This window comes from Pecten maximus, chromosome 4 (genome assembly GCF_902652985.1).
Source record: "Pecten maximus chromosome 4, xPecMax1.1, whole genome shotgun sequence".
NCBI classification, from domain to species: Eukaryota; Metazoa; Mollusca; class Bivalvia; order Pectinida; family Pectinidae; genus Pecten; species Pecten maximus.
The window spans coordinates 34,182,884-34,207,629 of NC_047018.1; the positions used below are offsets into that span (position 1 = coordinate 34,182,884).

General features: G+C 38.0%; 1 protein-coding gene across 2 annotated transcripts in view; it reads left to right on the forward strand.

Annotated features, from left to right (window-relative positions):
- Positions 1–17,476, forward strand: part of LOC117325903 (neurogenic locus notch homolog protein 1-like) — a 43,119-nt gene extending 25,643 nt beyond the window's left edge. The window contains exons 12-15 of one of the 2 annotated variants that reach the window (XM_033882408.1): positions 1,101–1,163; positions 11,165–11,270; positions 11,773–11,897; positions 16,763–17,476. In XM_033882408.1, the coding sequence (XP_033738299.1) occupies positions 1,101–1,163; positions 11,165–11,270; positions 11,773–11,897; positions 16,763–17,355 (887 nt within the window). In that variant the 3' untranslated portion in view covers positions 17,356–17,476. The remainder of the gene's footprint in view (positions 1–1,100; positions 1,164–11,164; positions 11,271–11,772; positions 11,898–16,762) is intronic. The other variant, XM_033882409.1, reaches the window with a different exon arrangement.
- The last annotated feature ends 7,270 nt before the right edge of the window (positions 17,477–24,746 follow it).

Genomic DNA, 24,746 nt, shown 5'->3' on the forward strand with positions numbered 1-24,746 from the left:
ACAGGGCCGTGTTTTACCGACAAGTGGGGCAATACATGTGATCAAGGTAATTAGATACTGTACAGGGCCATGTCCTACCGGCAAGTGGGGCAATGGCAATACATGTGATCAAGGTAACTAGATACAGTACAGGGCCATGTCCTACCAAAACCAGGGGCAATACATGTGATCAAGGTAACTAGGTACTGTACAGGGCCATATCCTACAGACATGTGGGGCAATACATGTGATCACGGTAACTAGATACAGTACAGGGCCATGTCCTACCGACAAGTGGGGCAATACATATGATCAAGGTAACTAGGTACTGTACAGGGCCATATCCTACCGACATGTGGGGCAATACATGTGATCAAGGTAACTAGGTACTGTACAGGGCCATATCCTACCGACATGTGGGGCAATACATGTGATCAAGGTAACTAGATATTGTACAGGGCCATGTCCTACTGACAAGTGGGGCAATACATGTGATCAAGGTAACTAGGTACTGTACAGGGCCATGTCCTACTGACAAGTGGGGCAATACATGTGATCAAGGTAATTAGATACTGTACAGGGCCATGTCCTACTGACAAGTGGGGCAATACATGTGATCAAGGTAACTAGATACTGTGTGGTCAACGTAACTAGATACTGTGTGATCAACGTAACTAGATACTGTGTGATCAACGTAACTAGATACTGTGTGATCAACGTTACTAGATACTGTGTGATCAACGTTACTAGATACTGTGTGATCAACGTAACTAGATACTGTGTTATCAGCGTAACTAGATACAGTGTGGTCAACCTAACTAGATATTGTGTGGTCAAGGTAACTAGATACTGTGTGATCAACGTAACTAGATACTGTGTGATCAACATAACTAAATACTGTGTGTATGTATAATTGTATGCAACCTAAACATGAAAAGATGATTACAAGGATATTATCGTAACTGACTCTGGATCCTGATCCTCTCCTTCGAATGTTGTATCCCAGTACACAAATATGTACATGTATTATTTTCTGTCAGAATTTTGTCAAGGACTACTTCAGTATTTACATGACTAATATTGATCAATTTGGCGTCTTCAGTAAATGTCTCTATTCTTAGATTGCAGTCAAACAACATGTACGACCAATTGCGGCGCGTGCACTACAACAACCACGACAACAGGTATGTAATACTGTCGTTAATGGGTCGGTGGGTAAAGCTATGTGGTCAAACAGAATAGTATTTGTTGTTACACCCTCTACTTAAACTATACCTAAACATTTAATTCAAACATATCAATGTTACACTGTCTACCATTGTACATTCCCTTTTAGTAAAAATACATGCAGACAGACCAATGTTGCAAAGCATGATTAATATATTTTCAGTTTAGTTACATAGAACAGTGCTGCTCTTGTTATATATTTCCCGGTTTAATTATAATATTTCCCCGGTTTAATTACAAGGACAATGTTGCTATTTTAATATATTCCCTATTTCTATTACATACAAACAGACCAATATTACAACCGGGTATGTCTGTACTTGTTCATCCTTAATGGATGATACAACACCTACTAACAATCATCTGGAGATTCTGGCGTACAACAGACTGACTATTACAACACCCAATAACAGACTGACTATTACAACACCCAATACAACATACTGACTATTACAACACCCAATACAACAGACTGACTATTACAACACCCAATACAACAGACTGACTATTACAACACCCAATACAACAGACTGACTATTACAACACCCAATACAACATACTGACTATTACAACACCCAATACAACAGACTGACTATTACAACACCCAATAACAGTCATCGGGAGACTCTGGCATACAACATACTGACTATAGCAACACCCAATACAACAGACTGACTATTACAACACCCAATACAACAGACTGACTATTACAACACCCAATAACAGACTGATTATTACAACACCCAATACAACAGACTGACTATTACAACACCCAATACAACATACTGACTATTACAACACCCAATACAACAGACTGACTATAGCAACACCCAATACAACAGACTGACTATTACAACACCCAATACAACAGACTGACTATTACAACACCCAATACAACAGACTGACTATTACAACACCCAATACAACATACTGACTATTACAACACCCAATACAACAGACTGACTATTACAACACCCAATAACAGACTGACTATAGCAACACCCAATACAACATACTGACTATTACAACACCCAATAACAGTCTTCTGGAGACTCTGGTATACAACAGACTGACTATTACAACACCCAATACCACAGACTGACTATAGCAACACCCAATACAACATACTGACTATTACAACACCCAATAACAGACTGACTATTACAACACCCAATACAACAGACAGACTATTACAACACCCAATACAACATACTGACTATTACAACACCCAATACAACATACTGACTATTACAACACCCAATACAACATACTGACTATTACAACACCCAATAACAGACTGATTATTACAACACCCAATACAACAGACTGACTATTACAACACCCAATAACAGACATACTATTACAACACCCAATACAACATACTGACTATTACAACACCCAATAACATACTGACTATTACAACACCCAATACAACATACTGACTATTACAACACCCAATACAACAGACTGACTATTACAACACCCAATAACAGACTGACTATAGCAACACCCAATACAACAGACTGACTATTACAACACCCAATAACAGACTGATTATTACAACACCCAATACAACAGACTGACTATTACAACACCCAATACAACAGACTGACTATTACAACACCCAATACAACAGACTGACTATTACAACACCCAATACAACATACTGACTATTACAACACCCAATAACAGACTGACTATTACAACACCCAATACAACATACTGACTATTACAACACCCAATACAACAGACTGACTATTACAACACCCAATAACAGTCTTCTGAGACTCTGGTATACAACAGACTGACTATTACAACACCCAATACAACAGACTGACTATAGCAACACCCAATACAACAGACTGACTATAGCAACACCCAATACAACAGACTGACTATTACAACACCCAATACAACAGACTGACTATACAACACCCAATACAACAGACTGACTATTACAACACCCAATACAACAGACTGACTATTACAACACCCAATACAACAGACTGACTATAGCAACACCCAATACAACAGACTGACTATTACAACACCCAATACAACAGACTGACTATTACAACACCCAATACAACAGACTGACTATTACAACACCCAATACAACAGACTGACTATAGCAACACCCAATACAACAGACTGACTATTACAACACCCAATACAACAGACTGACTATTACAACACCCAATACAACAGACTGACTATAGCAACACCCAATACAACATACTGACTATTACAACACCCAATACAACAGACTGACTATTACAACACCCAATACAACAGACTGACTATTACAACACCCAATACAACAGACTGACTATTACAACACCCAATACAACAGACTGACTATTACAACACCCAATACAACATACTGACTATTACAATACCCAATACAACAGACTGACTATTATAACACCCATTACAACAGACTGACTATTACAACACCCAATACAACAGACTGACTATTACAACACCCAATACAACATACTGACTATTACAACACCCAATACAACATACTGACTATTACAACACCCAATACAACATACTGACTATTACAACACCCAATAACAGACTGACTATTACAACACCCAATACAACAGACAGACTATTACAACACCCAATAACAGACTGATTATTACAACACCCAATACAACAGACTGACTATTACAACACCCAATACAACAGACTGACTATTACAACATCCAATACAACATATTGACTATTACAACACCCAATACAACAGACTGACTATTACAACACCCAATACAACAGACTGACTATTACAACACCCAATACAACAGACTGACTATAGCAACACCCAATACAACATACTGACTATTACAACACCCAATACAACAGACTGACTATTACAACACCCAATACAACAGACTGACTATTACAACACCCAATACAACAGACTGACTATAGCAACACCCAATACAACATACTGACTATTACAACACCCAATACAACAGACTGACTATTACAACACCCATTACAACAGACTGACTATTACAACACCCAATACAACAGACTGACTATTACAACACCCAATACAACAGACTGACTATTACAACACCCAATACAACAGACTGACTATTACAACACCCAATAACAGACTGACTATTACAACACCCAATACAACATACTGACTATTACAACACCCAATAACAGACTGATTATTACAACACCCAATACAACAGACTGACTATTACAAACACCCAACACAACAGACTGACTATTACAACACCCAATACAACATATTGACTATTACAACACCCAATACAACAGACTGACTATTACAAACACCCAATACAACAGACTGACTATTACAACACCCAATACAACAGACTGACTATTACAACACCCAATACAACATACTGACTATTACAACACCCAATACAACATACTGACTATTACAACACCCAATACAACATACTGACTATTACAACACCCAATACAACAGACTGACTATTACAACACCCAATAACAGACTGACTATTACAACACCCAATACAACAGACTGACTATTACAACACCCAATACAACAGACTGACTATTACAACACCCAATACAACATACAGACTATTACAACACCCAATACAACATACTGACTATTACAACACCCAATACAACATACTGACTATTACAACACCCAATACAACATACTGACTATTACAACACCCAATAAACAGACTGATTATTACAACACCCAATACAACAGACTGACTATTACAACACCCAATAACAGACATGACTATTACAACACCCAATACAACATACTGACTATTACAACACCCAATAACATACTGACTATTACAACACCCAATACAACATACTGACTATTACAACACCCAATACAACAGACTGACTATTACAACACCCAATAACAGACTGACTATAGCAACACCCAATACAACAGACTGACTATTACAACACCCAATACAACAGACTGACTATTACAACACCCAATACAACAGACTGACTATTACAACACCCAATACAACAGACTGACTATTACAACACCCAATACAACAGACTGACTATTACAACACCCAATACAACAGACTGACTATTACAACACCCAATACAACAGACTGACTATTACAACACCCAATACAACAGACTGACTATTACAACACCCAATACAACAGACTGACTATTACAACACCCAATAACAGACTGACTATTACAACACCCAATACAACAGACTGACTATTACAACACCCAATACAACAGACTGACTATAGCAACACCCAATACAACATACTGACTATTACAACACCCAATACAACAGACTGACTATTACAACACCCAATACAACAGACTGACTATTACAACACCCAATACAACAGACTGACTATTACAACACCCAATACAACATACTGACTATTACAACACCCAATACAACAGACTGACTATAGCAACACCCAATACAACATACTGACTATTACAACACCCAATACAACAGACTGACTATTACAACACCCAATACAACAGACTGACTATTACAACACCCAATACAACAGACTGACTATTACAACACCCAATACAACAGACTGACTATTACAACACCCAATACAACAGACTGACTATTACAACACCCAATACAACAGACTGACTATTACAACACCCAATACAACATACTGACTATTACAACACCCAATACAACAGACTGACTATTACAACACCCAATACAACAGACTGACTATTACAACACCCAATACAACAGACTGACTATTACAACACCCAATACAACAGACTGACTATTACAACACCCAATACAACATACTGACTATTACAACACCCAATACAACAGACTGACTATTACAACACCCAATACAACAGACTGACTATTACAACACCCAATACAACAGACTGACTATTACAACACCCAATACAACATACTGACTATTACAACACCCAATACAACATACTGACTATTACAACACCCAATACAACATACTGACTATTACAACACCCAATACAACAGACTGACTATTACAACACCCAATACAACAGACAGACTATTACAACACCCAATACACAGACTGACTATTACAACACCCAATACAACAGACTGACTATTACAACACCCAATACAACAGACTGACTATTACAACATCCAATACAACATACTGACTATTACAACACCCAATACAACAGACTGACTATTACAACACCCAATACAACAGACTGACTATTACAACACCCAATACAACAGACTGACTATTACAACACCCAATACAACATACTGACTATTACAACACCCAATACAACAGACTGACTATTACAACACCCAATACAACAGACTGACTATTACAACACCCAATACAACAGACTGACTATAGCAACACCCAATACAACATACTGACTATTACAACACCCAATACAACAGACTGACTATTACAACACCCAATACAACAGACTGACTATTACAACACCCAATACAACAGACTGACTATTACAACACCCAATACAACATACTGACTATTACAACACCCAATAACAGACTGACTATTACAACACCCAATACAACAGACTGACTATTACAACACCCAATAACAGACTGACTATTACAACACCCAATACAACAGACTGACTATTACAACACCCAATACAACAGACTGACTATTACAACATCCAATACAACATATTGACTATTACAACACCCAATACAACAGACTGACTATTACAACACCCAATACAACAGACTGACTATTACAACACCCAATACAACAGACTGACTATTACAACACCCAATACAACATACTGACTATTACAACACCCAATACAACAGACTGACTATTACAACACCCAATACAACATACTGACTATTACAACACCCAATACAACAGACTGACTATTACAACACCCAATAACAGACTGACTATTACAACACCCAATAACAGACTGACTATTACAACACCCAATACAACAGACAGACTATTACAACACCCAATACAACATACTGACTATTACAACACCCAATACAACATACTGACTATTACAACACCCAATACAACATACTGACTATTACAACACCCAATACAACAGACTGACTATTACAACACCCAATACAACAGACTGACTATTACAACACCCAATACAACATACTGACTATTACAACACCCAATACAACATACTGACTATTACAACACCCAATACAACATACTGACTATTACAACACCCAATACAACAGACTGACTATTACAACACCCAATACAACAGACTGACTATTACAACACCCAATAACAGACTGACTATTACAACACCCAATACAACATACTGACTATTACAACACCCAATAACAGACTGACTATTACAACACCCAATACAACAGACTGACTATTACAACACCCAATACAACAGACTGACTATTACAACACCCAATACAACAGACTGACTATTACAACACCCAATACAACAGACTGACTATTACAACACCCAATACAACAGACTGACTATTACAACACCCAATACAACATACTGACTATTACAACACCCAATACAACAGACTGACTATTACAACACCCAATACAACATACTGACTATTACAACACCCAATACAATAGACTGACTATAGCAACACCCAATACAACAGACTGACTATTACAACACCCAATACAACAGACCGACTATTACAACACCCAATACAACATACTGACTATTACAACACCCAATACAACAGACTGACTATTACAACACCCAATAACAGACTGACTATAGCAACACCCAATACAACATACTGACTATTACAACACCCAATAACAGTCTTCTGGAGACTCTGGTATACAACAGACTGACTATTACAACACCCAATACCACAGACTGACTATAGCAACACCCAATACAACATACTGACTATTACAACACCCAATAACAGACTGACTATTACAACACCCAATACAACAGACAGACTATTACAACACCCAATACAACATACTGACTATTACAACACCCAATACAACATACTGACTATTACAACACCCAATACAACAGACTGACTATTACAACACCCAATAAACAGTACTGACTATACAACACCCTATACAACAGACTGACTATTACAACACCCAATACAACAGACTGACTATAGCAACACCCAATACAACAGACTGACTATTACAACACCCAATACAACAGACTGACTATTACAACACCCAATACAACAGACTGACTATTACAACACCCAATACAACATACTGACTATTACAACACCCAATACAACAGACTGACTATTACAACACCCAATACAACAGACTGACTATTACAACACCCAATACAACAGACTGACTATTACAACACCCAATACAACATACTGACTATTACAACACCCAATACAACAGACTGACTATTACAACACCCAATACAACAGACTGACTATTACAACACCCAATAACAGACTGACTATTACAACACCCAATAACAGACTGACTATTACAACACCCAATACAACATACTGACTATTACAACACCCAATACAACATACTGACTATAGCAACACCCAATAACAGACTGACTATTACAACACCCAATACAACAGACTGACTATTACAACACCCAATAACAGTCTTCTGGAGACTCTGGTATAACAACTTTACAACACCCAATACAACAGACTGACTATTACAACACCCAATACAACAGACTGACTATTACAACACCCAATACAACATACTGACTATTACAACATCCAATACAACAGACTGACTATTACAACACCCAATACAACAGACTGACTATTACAACACCCAATAACAGACTGACTATTACAACACCCAATAACAGACTGATTATTACAACACCCAATACAACAGACTGACTATTACAACACCAAATAACAGACTGATTATTACAACACCCAATACAACAGACTGACTTTTACAACACCCAATACAACAGACTGACTATTACAACACCCAATACAACAGACTGACTATTACAACACCCAATACAACAGACTGACTATTACAACACCCAATACAACAGACTGACTATTACAACACCCAATACAACATACTGACTATTACAACACCCAATACAACAGACTGACTATTACAACACCCAATACAACATACTGACTATTACAACACCCAATACAACAGACTGACTATAGCAACACCCAATACAACAGACTGACTATTACAACACCCAATACAACAGACTGACTATTACAACACCCAATACAACATACTGACTATTACAACACCCAATACAACATACTGACTATTACAACACCCAATAACAGACTGACTATTACAACACCCAATACAACATACTGACTATTACAACACCCAATACAACATACTGACTATTACAACACCCAATACAACATACTGACTATTACAACACCCAATACAACAGACTGACTATACAACACCCAATACAACAGACTGACTATTACAACACCCAATACAACAGACTGACTATTACAACACCCAATACAACAGACTGACTATTACAACACCCAATACAACATACTGACTATTACAACACCCAATACAACATACTGACTATTACAACACCCAATACAACAGACTGACTATTACAACACCCAATAACAGTCTTCTGGAGACTCTGGTATACAACAGACTGACTATTACAACACCCAATACAACAGACTGACTATAGCAACACCCAATACAACAGACTGACTATTACAACACCCAATACAACAGACTGACTATTACAACACCCAATACAACAGACTGACTATAGCAACACCCAATACAACATACTGACTATTACAACACCCAATACAACAGACAGACTATTACAACACCCAATACAACAGACTGACTATTACAACACCCAATACAACAGACTGACTATTACAACACCCAATACAACATACTGACTATTACAACACCCAATACAACATACTGACTATTACAACACCCAATACAACAGACTGACTATTACAACACCCAATAACAGACTGACTATTACAACACCCAATAACAGACTGACTATTACAACATCCAATACAACATATTGACTATTACAACACCCAATACAACATACTGACTATAACAACACCCAATAACAGACTGACTATTACAACACCCAATAACAGACTGACTATTACAACACCCAATAACAGTCTTCTGGAGACTCTGGTATACAACAGACTGTCTATTACAACACCCAATACAACAGACTGACTATTACAACACCCAATACAACAGACTGACTATTACAACACCCAATACAACATACTGACTATTACAACATCCAATACAACAGACTGACTATTACAACACCCAATACAACAGACTGACTATTACAACACCCAATAACAGACTGACTATTACAACACCCAATAACAGACTGACTATTACAACACCCAATACAACATACTGACTATTACAACACCCAATAACAGACTGACTATTACAACACCCAATACAACATACTGACTATTACAACACCCAATACAACAGACTGACTATTACAACACCCAATAACAGACTGACTATTACAACACCCAATACAACAGACTGACTATTACAACACCCAATAACAGACTGACTATTACAACACCCAATACAACAGACTGACTATTACAACACCCAATACAACAGACTGACTATTACAACACCCAATAACAGACTGACTATTACAACACCCAATAACAGTCATCAGGAGACTTGGTATAACAACAGACTTACTATTCTAGACAGTCATTAAAATGACGAAACAGGCTGTTCTTTAATCCTGTATCTTATTTGTCTGTGCTTAATACTTCCATTTTCCATTCGCATTGTCTGAATAAGAATATTGCACTTAAGTATAAATACTCTTGTTTATCAGACAGGGAATCAGCCATGATAATTGGTTTATAACATTTACTTTGCTCATCTAAGTACAGGTGTAATTCACCATGCCATAATATAACATAATATACATGGTCATTCTTATTGGTTTCTTTTATTTCAATAAGCTACGACGCCAAGTCCCGCAGACAATTCAGAGAAAGCTGTCATCGCCGGTATCATCATCGTAGTCATCCTCATTGTTGTTGCACTCATCATAGCATATGTGCTCTGGTAAGTGTGCCTTAGAGATATTAAAGGAATCAAGTATTGGCAGAAAGGACATACTGTAAACGTACATATTTTAGCGGTAATTTTATTTTAGTGCTTTTCGCGCTGGAAGCCTTGCGCTAAATTATGATTGCGCTAATTACTTTTTGTACGTTTTATTTCTATAGAAAGTTCTGTGGATGCGCTAATTCATCATTGCGCTAACTGGCTAAAATATGCAAATGCGCTAAAATTTGATTGCGCTAAAATAAGTACGTTTACAGTATTTCAAATGTTGAAATGCAAAGCATGGTTTGATATATTTCGATTAATTGTAGGGCAACAATTTATTTGCTTCCTCAACTGTGTACACGTACAATACATTGTACCTCTTTAGCCAAATATGTAGATGAATCTTGAAAGTTAGGTTGAAATGTTATTTTCCTTGATGCTATGATTAAGATGCTCTAAGAGATAAGCAACTGCATTGAACTGACTGATCCAATTGCGTTAATTTCCACAACAGGCGGCGATCACAGGCAGGTGTATATGACCTTGACGAGAAGAAGGGAGATGAGATGCCACTAAATGCAGATCACATAGAAAGCGGTAATGGAAATCAAGAAACTCCAATGGTTACCATGACAACTGGTTCGTTAAAAACATGACAATTTTCTTAGCTGGAAATACAAATATTGGTAGGAAATATAATTAATTCCTGTTCATAATATACGGGATTTCATTTGACAATAATAAGGTATGACACTTTGTGGGAGTCCACTGTTTGCCATATTGTGTGTGCGCGTGAAATGGCCAGGCAGCCTAACAAGCTATGGGCTCAATATCAAAGGTTATGGTGTTATTTTTCAAATTTCGGATTCATCCACAATCAAATCAATATCCTTATTATTAATTAAGGTCAAAGTAGAAGATTTTTAGCTCACCTCGCCTGCCCATTGTCGACTTTTTAGGTCACATGAGACAAAGTCTCAAGTGAACTATTCTAATCGCCTTTTGTCCGTCGTGCGTCGTGCGTCCGTAAACTATTTACATTTTCGACTTCTTCTCCAAAACCACTTACCAAATTCAATGAAATTTGGCAGAAAGTTACTATGGCTGAAAGTCAACCAAAATTGTGAATTATATGTTGGATTTGTATTGGAATTCATTCTAACCTTAATAACATTATATCAGCATGGGATAACAGTTTAATGGTATGAATACCCCCAGGGGCTGATGGCGGGGCTAAAAAGGGTCAAATTGACTGAAATTTCAAAAACCTTCTTCTCTACTCTCATATTTGGTAGAATCAAAAACTCTCCATAGATGGAAGGGTCTTATGGTGCTTTACCAAAATTGTGGATTTCATGACCCTGGGGTCTCATGTTTGCCCCTGGGGAGGGGGTAAACTTGACAATAGTTTATATAGGGAAATCACATTTTTGACTATTATTTGTTGGATTTGTATTGGAACTCATTCTAACCTGGTCTTGCCCTGCAGGTAGGGCGTAAGAAGTGTACCTGCTGCCCCCATGGCATGATCGTAAGAGGCGACTAAACTTGGGATCTTATCTTTTCTCTTCTTTCTTGATAACTTTCTTCTTCCTAATGTCTCCCTTGACAATGCCTCACTTTTGGCCTTTAGTTGAGTGTTCACCGCTGTGAGGAAGGTTTTGGGTTCTGTCCCCTAGCCGAGACATACCAGAGTCTTTAAAAATGGTAGTTGCTACTCCTGCTTAGCGCTCAGCATATTTGGAGTGGGACGACTGGTTGGCCCGTTGTCAGTATAATGTGACCGGGTGGGGTGTGCTGCTGTGTGTCTTCGGCAGTATGCTTCAGTGAGATAGCACTTTAAATCGGCAAAAGTTCCGGCCTATCACAAGGAGACTTAACACGAACACATCGCAGCCTCCCAAAACACACATATGCACTCACCACACGCATGCATGGCGCACGCACGGGAGGCCGTCCTTAAGTGACCTTAGCTGTTAATAGGACGTTAAACAAAATAAACCAAACCAAACAAAACTAACCTGGTCAACATTGCATGGGATAACAGTTTGATGGAATGCACATGTTGGCCCTGACTGAACCCCAGGGGCTGATGGGCGGGGCTAAAAAGGGTCAAATTTACTGAAATTTCAAAAATCTTCTTCTCTACTCTCATATTTGGTAGAATAAAAAACTCTCCATAGATGGAAGGGTCTTATGGTGCTTCACCAAAATTGTGAATTTAATGACCCTTGGGTCTCACGTTTGTACCAGGGGAAGGGGTAAACTTTAGTAAAGTTTAAATAGGGAACTCACATTTTTGACTATTATTTGTTGGATTTGTATTGGAACTCATTCTAACCTGGTCAGCATTATCAGCATGGGATAACAGTGTGATGGAATGCACATGTTGGCCCTGACTGAACCCCAGGGGCTGATGGGCGGGGCTAAAAAGGGTCAAATTGACTGAAATTTCAAAAATCTTCTTCTCAATACCTATATAAGATAGAATCAAATACTTTTCATAGAAGGAAGGGTTTCATGGTGTTTAACTTAAATTGTGAATTTCATGACCCTTGGGGTCTCACATTAGCCCCTGGGGAGGGGGTAAACTTTAGTATAGTTTATATAGGGAAATCACCTTTTTGACTATTATTTGTTGGATTTGTATTGGAACTCATTCTAACCTGGTCAACATTATCAGCATGGGAGAACAGTTTGATGGAATGCACATGTTGGCCCTGACTGAACCCCAGGGGCTGATGGGCGGGGCTAAAAAGGGTCAAATTGACTGAAATTTCAAAAACCTTCTTCTCTACTCTCATATTTGGTAGAATCAAAAACTCTCCATAGATGGAAGGGTCTTATGGTGCTTTACCAAAATTGTGGATTTCATGACCCTGGGGTCTCATGTTTGCCCCTGGGGAGGGGGTAAACTTGACAATAGTTTATATAGGGAAATCACATTTTTGACTATTATTTGTTGGATTTGTATTGGAACTCATTCTAACCTGGTCTTGCCCTGCAGGTAGGGCGTAAGAAGTGTACCTGCTGCCCCCATGGCATGATCGTAAGAGGCGACTAAACTTGGGATCTTATCTTTTCTCTTCTTTCTTGATAACTTTCTTCTTCCTAATGTCTCCCTTGACAATGCCTCACTTTTGGCCTTTAGTTGAGCGTTCACCGCTGTGAGGAAGGTTTTGGGTTCTGTCCCCTAGCCGAGACATACCAGAGTCTTTAAAAATGGTAGTTGCTACTCCTGCTTAGCGCTCAGCATATTTGGAGTGGGACGACTGGTTGGCCCGTTGTCAGTATAATGTGACCGGGTGGGGTGTGCTGCTGTGTGTCTTCGGCAGTATGCTTCAGTGAGATAGCACTTTAAATCGGCAAAAGTTCCGGCCTATCACAAGGAGACTTAACACGAACACATCGCAGCCTCCCAAAACACACATATGCACTCACCACACGCATGCATGGCGCACGCACGGGAGGCCGTCCTTAAGTGACCTTAGCTGTTAATAGGACGTTAAACAAAATAAACCAAACCAAACAAAACTAACCTGGTCAACATTGCATGGGATAACAGTTTGATGGAATGCACATGTTGGCCCTGACTGAACCCCAGGGGCTGATGGGCGGGGCTAAAAAGGGTCAAATTGACTGAAATTTCAAAAATCTTCTTCTCTACTCTCATATTTGGTAGAATCAAAAACTCTCCATAGATGGAAGGGTCTTATGGTGCTTTACCAAAATTGTGAATTTAATGACCCTTGGGTCTCACGTTTGTACCAGGGGAAGGGGTAAACTTTAGTATAGTTTAAATAGGGAAATCACATTTTTGACTATTATTTGTTGGATTTGTATTGGAACTCATTCTAACCTGGTCAGCATTATCAGCATGGGATAACAGTGTGATGGAATGCACATGTTGGCCCTGACTGAACCCCAGGGGCTGATGGGCGGGGCTAAAAAGGGTCTAAATTGACTGAAATTTCAAAAATCTTCTTCTCAATACCTATATAAGATAGAATCAAATACTTTTCATAGAAGGAAGGGTTTCATGGTGTTTAACTTAAATTGTGAATTTCATGACCCTTGGGGTCTCACATTAGCCCCTGGGGAGGGGGTAAACTTTAGTATAGTTTATATAGGGAAATCACCTTTTTGACTATTATTTGTTGGATTTGTATTGGAACTCATTCTAACCTGGTCAACATTATCAGCATGGGAGAACAGTTTGATGGAATGCACATGTTGGCCCTGACTGAACCCCAGGGGCTGATGGGCGGGGCTAAAAAGGGTCAAATTGACTGAAATTTCAAAAATCTTCTTCTCTACTCTCATATTTGGTAGAATCAAAAACTCTCCATAGATAGAAGGGTCTTATGGTGCTTTACCAAAACTGTCGATTTCATGACCCTGGGGTCTCACGTTTGCCCCTGGGGAGGGGGTAAACTTTACAATAGTTTATATAGGGAAATCACATTTTTGACTATTATTTGTTGGATTTGTATTGGAACTCATTCTTATCTGGTCAACATTATCAGCATGGGAGAACAGTTTGATGGTTTGCATATATTGGCCCTGACTGACCCCCAGGGGCTGATGGGCGGGGCTAAAAAGGGTCAAATTGACTGAAATTTCAAAAATCTTCTTCTCTACTCTCATATTTGGTAGAATCAAAACCTCTCCATAGATGGAAGGGTCTTGTGGTGCTTTACCAAAATTGTGAATTTCATGACCCTGGGGTCTCACGTTTGTCCCTGGGGAGGGGAGTAAACTTTAGTATAGTTTAAATAGGGAAATCACATTTTTGACTATTATTTGTTGGATTGGTATTGGAACTCATTCTAACCTGGTCAACGTTATCAGCATGGGATAACAGTTTGATGGTATGCATATGTTGGCCCTGACTGACCCCCAGGGGCTGATGGGCGGGGCTAAAAAGGGTTAAATCGAATGAAATTTCAAAAATCTTCTTCTCAATACCTATATAAGATAGAATGAAATACTTTTCATAGAAGGAAGGGTTTCATGGTGTTTTACTTAAATTGTGAATTTCATGACCCTGGGGTCTCATGTTTGCTCCTAGGGAGAGGGTAAACTTTGCTATAGTTTATATAGGGAATTCATATTTTTGACAATCATTTGTTTTATTTCTATTGCAATTCATTCTAACTTTCTTAAAATTATCAGCATGGGATGACAGCTTAATGATATGCACATATTGGCCCTGACTGACCCCAAGGACTGATGGGTGGGGCCAAAAAGGGTCAATTAGATTAACTGAAATATTTCAAATCTCAGGTGACCGTTACGGCCCTTTGGGCCTCTTGTTTTGTTTTAAACTTCTTCTCAAAACATGAATAATCAGGAATTCATCTTTAATGCATTAACTGGTAATACAACAATATGAAATGGGCGGAAAAAGGCAAAAAATAATACTCATTTTCCGTCCTGAAAACATCAAACACCTGATGTCTTGTGGATGATGAAGCTTCTAAACAATTGCTAACGTGTTACAGGTACCGGACCACACGAGGTAGCAGTTGTGTCGGAAACTACATTACAGACATCTCATGTGAGTGAAACAAAACCCCTAATAGAGGATGGGATGAAACCAGAGCCAGATAGCGAGAGAAAGGAGCCAGAAGACAGAGAAAATTCAGCAGAGCAGGATGATCCAGATGAACCGATGAGAGAGTCGCGAGAAATGAAGACCGCTAGCAAGTACTTACCGCCGACAGAGAAGGAAGGTGGCCCTGGAGGGGTGTATGTGGGACCTAAGGGGCCCACACTTGATGATGTTGAAGTTGACCAAGAATCATCAGATGTACAACAAGTCTCCGACGATGCAAACTTTCCTGTAACACCTGAAGAATTAGTGGCCCCTCCGCCTGTACAACAGGACACTGAAGCCGACCTTCCTACCCCTCCCTCCCCTCCACCCCAAACAGACACCCCACCTTCACCCAAATCAGACACACCACCTTCACCCATATCAGACACCCCACCTTCACCCAAATCAGACACACCAGCTTCACCCATATCAGACACACCACCTTCACCCAAATCAGAAACACCACCTTCACCCCCATCATCACCCCCTCCGATGTAGCTACTCTATAAACGAAGAGGTGAAGTATGACCACTAATTCCCTTGCCAATGTCCATATTCATGAAAATGAAATATACGCGTATATGTAGTATATGGACAATAAAAACTTCGGAGAAATCCATGTGAATGTATGTACTGCTGTTAGAATGGAAGAGACGACAAAAAGGAATATTCAACACCAGACACTGAAGTTGAAATGTAAATGAAATGAATGTTGAAAATGTAACTCACATACAGGAGTCTATATTACCAAAACTGTTACCGGAGTTCTCATTGCTCAGGTATTAGTATCGGAGGGGTACGTATTATGGAGGTAAATAACCAGAAAATGAGATTTACAAATCTAGTCAGCGTTTCTATTTGATTTCAAGCAAGTCAATTTAAATCAACGAAAATGATTTTTAATTATGCCGAGTGCTATACAACATATGCTATACAGTATATAAACTTATCGATGTATATACATTCATGATTTATATACACAGTGTATAAATAGATACAGTGTTTAAACTACAAACTGTTAAAACATACAGTGTATCAATATATACACAGTGTACAAACATACAGTGTATAAATATACACTGTGTACAAACATACAGTGTATAAATATACACTGTGTACAAACATACAGTGTATAAAATATAGTGTATAAAATATAGTGTATAAATACACTGTATACACAGTGTACAAACATACAGTGTATCAATATACACGGTGTACAAACATACAGTGTATAAATATACACGGTGTACAAACATACAGTGTATAAATATACACGGTGTACAAATATATAGTGTATAAATATACACGGTGTACAAACATACAGTGTATATATATACACGGTGTACAAACATACAGTGTATAAATATACACGGTGTACAAATATATAGTGTATAAATATACACGGTGTACAAACATACAGTGTATATATATACACGGTGTACAAACATACAGTGTATAAATAAACAGGGTGTACAAACATATAGTGTATAAATATACACGGTGTACAAACATACAGTGTATAAATATACAGGGTGTACAAACATATAGTGTATAAATATACACGGTGTACAAACATACAGTGTATAAATATACACGGTGTACAAACATACAGTGTATAAATATACACGGTGTACAAACATACAGTGTATAAATATACACGGTGTACAAACATACAGTGTATACAAATACTGTGTATAAAATATACAGTGTATCAATATACACGATGTATAAACATATGATCCAGACATCAAATCACAGGTCTGGCATATATACGGTATACAAAGAAGTTACACAACGAGTGGTTGTTGTATGTCGTATTTGTTTCTCTTGAGTTGATTTATTTTTCAAAAAATAGGATAACACCAGCTTTCGCAAATGTTATTTTGTAAAGTTGAAATAATACAAAAAGCACGACTTTGTTTGACCTGTTTCTACCATATTTAAAAGGCACTATAAGTATAAATTGACCCCCATGTACCTTGTATTTGGAATCGTTTGGGGCATACGGATATGACTATGACCAGTAGTGAAATGCCCCTAATTAATATGCAAAACTGACAATTTCAGAAATATGTGGAAATGTTAATATTTATCACCAATCGTATCAGGAAACTAATAATTTCATTACTTCAAAACATTTACATGAGAGAAATCAAATTTAAAAATAAATATTAGAAAAACAATTACAACTTCTTTCTGTGTGCTCTCATTTCCGCGACGACGTGAAGCGGCCTTCTGGCGTCAGCCAATCAAAACGCAATGAATCACGTGATTAAAAGTAGTCCCGCTCAAAGTTCACTGTGTCAGCCAATCAAAATGCATTTACAGTTTAGTCCAGGTGTGGTGTATAAACTGAATGTCATTCCGAGTGTTGTAAAGATTAATTGATGTTTTCGGAGTAAAACAACACCGACAAATTGTGGTAGAAATACAGATTAATTATGCTGATGTTAGATTTTGTAATTTATATGCTTGATATTGCAGATACATGTATCTCAATGTGATATAGTATTACTCTAAAGTCAACGGGGCCAATGTGGACCTGCATATCTGTCATTGACTGTATCTATCATTTATATATTTTGTATTGACTGTAATATTTGTTCAGTACATATGCAATGTATATATTACCTTCCATGTCCATTACATTACTCCAGTATAGTTGTATGAATTATCATTACATTCCATTTTATATGTATTCCGCATCCTCATGTGTATAACATTCCACGTCCTTGTGTGTATTACATTCCATGCCTTCGTTAGTATTACATTCCACGTCCCTGTGTGTATTACATTCCACGTCCTTGTGTGTATTACATTCCACGCACTTGTGTGTATTACATTCCACGCCCTTGTGTGTATTTCATTCCACGCCCTTGTTTGTATTACATTCCATGTCCTTGTGTGTATTACATTCCACATCCTTGTGTGTATTACATTCCACGTCCTTGTGTGTATTACATTCCACGTCCTTGTGTGTATTACATTCCATGTCCTTGTGTGTATTACATTCCACGTCCTTGTGTATTACATTCCACATCCTTGTGTGTATTACATTCCATGTCCTTGTGTGTATTACATTCCACGTCCTTGTGTGTATTACATTCCATTTCCTTGTGTGTATTACATTCCATGTCCTCGTGTGTATTACATTCCATGTCCTTGTGTGTATTACATTCCATGTCCTAGTGTGTCTTACATTCCACGTCCTTGTGTGTATTACATTCCATGTCCTTGTGTGTATTACATTCCATGTCCTCGTGTGTTACATTCCACGTCCTTGTGTGTATTACATTCCATGTCCTTGTGTGTATTACATTCCATGTCCTAGTGTGTATTACATTCCATGTCCTTATGTGTATTACATTCCATTTCCTTGTGTGTATTACATTCCTGTCCTTGTGTGTATTACATTCCATGTCATGATGTGTATTACATTCCATTGCTTGTGTGTATTAACATTTCCACCGTCCTTGTGTGTATTACATTCCATGTTCCTTGTGTGTATTTACATTCCTTATGTCCTCGTGTGTTACAATTCCACGTCCTTGTGTGAATTACATTCCACGTCCTTGGTGTGATTACATCCCTGTCCTTGTGTGTATTACATCCATGTCCTGTTGTGTATTACATTCCATGTCCTTGTGTGTATTACATTCCATGTCCTTGTGTGTATTACATTCCACGTCCTTGTGTGTATTACATTCCATGTCCTTGTGTGTATTACATTCCACGTCATTGTGTGGATTACATTCCACGGTCCTTGTTGTGTATTACATTCCACGTCCTTGTGTGTATTACATCCATGTCCTTGGTGTATTACATTCCATGTCCCTTGTGTGTATTACATTCCATGTCCTGTGTGTACATTCCATGTCCTGTGGTGTATTACATTCCACGTCCTTGTGTGTATTACATTCCACTGTCCTTGTGTGTATCACATTCCACTGTCCTTGTGTGTATTACATTCCACGTCCTTGTGTGTATTACATTCCATGTCCTTGTGTGTATTACATTCCACGTCCTTGTGTGTATTACATTCCACGTCCTTGTGTGTATTACATTCCATGTCCTTGTGTGTATTACATTCCATGTCCTTGTGTGTATTACATTCCATGTCCTTGTGTGTATTACATTCCACGTCCTTGTGTGTATTACATTCCACGTCCTTGTGTGTATTACATTCCATGTCCTTGTGTGTATTACATTCCACGTCCTTGTGTGTATTACATTCCATGTCCTTGTGTGTATTACATTCCACTGTCCTTGTGTGTATTACATCCCATGTCCTTGTGTGTATTACATTCCACGTCCTTGTGTGTATTACATTCCACGTCCTTGTGTGTATTACATTCCACGTCCTTGTGTGTATTACATTCCATGTCCTTGTGTGTATTACATTCCATGTCCTTGTGTGTATTACATTCCATGTCCTTGTGTGTATTACATCCCATGTCCTTGTGTGTATTACATTCCACGTCCTTGTGTGTATTACATTCACGTCCTTGTGTGTATTACATTCCATGTCCTTGTGTGTATTACATTCCATGTCCTTGTGTGTATTACATTCCATGTCCTTGTGTGTATTACATTCCATGTCCTTGTGTGTATTACATTCCACGTCCTTGTGTGTATTACATTCCATGTCCTTGTGTGTATTACATTCCACTTCCTTGTGTGTATTACATTCATTCCTTGTGTGTATTACATTCCATGTCCTTGTGTGTATTACATCCCATGTCCTTGTGTGTATTACATTCCACTTCCTTGTGTGTATTACATTCCACGTCCTTGTGTGTATTACATTCCATGTCCTTGTGTGTATTACATTCCATGTCCTTGTGTGTATTACATTCCACGTCCTTGTGTGTATTACATTCCATGTCCTTGTGTGTATTACATTCCATGTCCTTGTGTGTATTACATTCCACGTCCTTGTGTGTATTACATTCCATGTCCTTGTGTGTATTACATTCCACGTCCTTGTGTGTATTACATTCCATGTCCTTGTGTGTATTACATTCCACGTCCTTGTGTGTATTACATTCCATGTCCTTGTGTGTATTACATTCCATGTCCTTGTGTGTATTACATTCCATGTCCTTGTGTGTATTACATTCCATGTCCTTGTGTGTATTACATTCCACGTCCTTGTGTGTATTACATTCCATGTCCTTGTGTGTATTACATTCCATGTCCTTGTGTGTATTACATTCCACGTCCTTGTGTGTATTACATTCCATGTCCTTGTGTGTATTACATTCCATGTCCTTGTGTGTATTACATTCCATGTCCTTGTGTGTATCTACATTCCATGTCCTTGTGTGTATTACATTCCACTGTCCTGTGTGTATTACATTCCATGTCCTTGTGTGTATACATTCCATGTCCTTGTGTGTATTACATTCCACTGTCCTTGTGTGTATACATTCCATGTCCTTGTGTGTATTACATTCCATGTCCCTTGTGTGTATTACATTCCAGTGTCCTTGTGTGCATTACATTCCATGTCCTTGTGTGTATTACATTCCAGTCCTTGTGTGTATTACATTCCATGTCCCTTGTGTGTATTACATTCACGTCCTTGTGTGTATTCACATCCACGTCCTTGTGTGTATTACATTCCATGTCCTTGTGTGTATTACATTCCATGTCCTCGTGTGTATTACATTCCACGTCCTTGTGTGTATTACATTCCATGTCCTTGTGTGTATTACATTCCATGTCCTTGTGTGTATTACATTCCATGTCCTTGTGTGTATTACATTCCACGTCCTTGTGTGTATTACATTCCACGTCCTTGTGTGTATTACATTCCACGTCCTTGTGTGTATTACATTCCATGTCCTTGTGTGTATTACATTCCACGTCCTTGTGTGTATTACATTCCATGTCCTTGTGTGTATTACATTCCATGTCCTTGTGTGTATTACATTCCATGTCCTTGTGTGTATTACATTCCATGTCCTTGTGTGTATTACATTCCATGTCCTTGTGTGTATTACATTCCATGTCCTAGTGTGTATTACATTCCATGTCCTTGTGTGTATTACATTCCATGTCCTTGTGTGTACTACATTCCATGTCCTTGTGTGTATTACATTCCATGTCCTTGTGTGTATTACATTCCATGTCCTTGTGTGTATTACATTCCATGTCCTTGTGTGTATTACATTCCATGTCCTTGTGTGTATTACATTCCATGTCCTTGTGTGTATTACATTCCATGTCCTTGTGTGTATTACATTCCATGTCCTTGTGTGTATTACATTCCATGTCCTTGTGTGTATTACATTCCATGTCCTTGTGTGTATTACATTCCACATCCTTGTGTGTATTACATTCCCATGTCCTTGTGTGTATTACATTCCATGTCCTTGTGTGTATTACATTCCATGTCCTTGTGTGTATTACATTCCATGTCCTTGTATCACATTCCATGTCCTTGTGTTACTTCCATCTCGTTGTATTACATTCCATGTCCTTGTGTGTATTACATTCCATGTCCTTGTGTGTACTTCACTTGTTCCACATGTCCTGTTTGTGTATTACATTCCATGTCCTTGTGTGTATTACATTCCATGTCCTAGTGTGTATTACATTCCATGCCCTTGTGTGTATAACATCCCACGCCCTTGTGTGTATTACATTCCATGTCCTTGTGTGTATTACATTCCATGTCCTCGTGTGTATTACATCCCATGTCCTCGTGTGTGTTACATTCCACATCCTCGTGTGTATTACATTCCACGTTCTCGTGTGTATTACATTCCATGTCCTTGTGTGTATTACATTCCATGTCCTAGTGTGTATACATTCCATGTCCGTTATGATTGTATTACATTCCACTTGGCCTTGTGTGTATTACATTCCACGTCTTGTGTATTACATCAATTCTGTTGTAGATATACATCTTCCATGTCCTTGTGTATTACATTCCACGCCCTTGTGTATCACATTCCACGTCCTTGTGTGTATTACATCCCATGTCCTTGTGTGTATTGTATTACTGACTCTTGTATGTAAAATCTCTGTATGTATTGATATACACCTTCTGGTACAAGATTCCTAAGACGGTAAATGACAATGAAACTTTGTTCTTATATATAATATATTACAATGACTGCATTTGAATCATGTATAACAATAGTGATATGCTCATTTATATTAATATTGTATCAGTTTTTCCTTCCACTATTTCAGTGGCTGAACTCTGAAAGATCAGTTTATGTAAAGCTATGTCTGATAGTGGCACAAGTATAAAGTTTGATTTTATAATAAACTTTATAATAATGAAATACCAGGACATGAAGAACATATATAGACTGATGCTAGAAAACCAGAGTGAAAGGGATCATTAATGATTTTTCAGTCAATGTCAATGAACAGAAAGATGCTTCATCATAGTCATTTGAATGCTTGGGCACAAGTAGATGTTCCATGCTGACCAACATTTTTGGTTACAATCTTCAAGTAATTTTCCTCAGAAGCAGTCTTTCGTATTGTAAGCATTCTGCTAGATTACGATTGCGATAATTGTAGTTTCTTATATTTGTTTCCTATGACGATTATCATAAGTGCACCAATAAATCATCTCGCTAATCTGTTTAAAATCAGTTATGCACTAAAATCTGAGTATGCCAAAATATATATATTTACAGGATATAGCTACCTTCCAAAAGGCATAAATTGACCTTTGTTGATATGAGACATATCAGAGAGCTGCTTCTCAATTCCACTAGCCACTGAAACAGTTTACACACGATAGGGTCTCTATATGTTCAACTTCATCTGAAATTCAGCAACATTTTGATTGTTAAGGTCCAACTGAATGCAAAATTTTGAAAAAATTATTTCAGATCAAGTCTATCAATGTATGTCTATGCAAT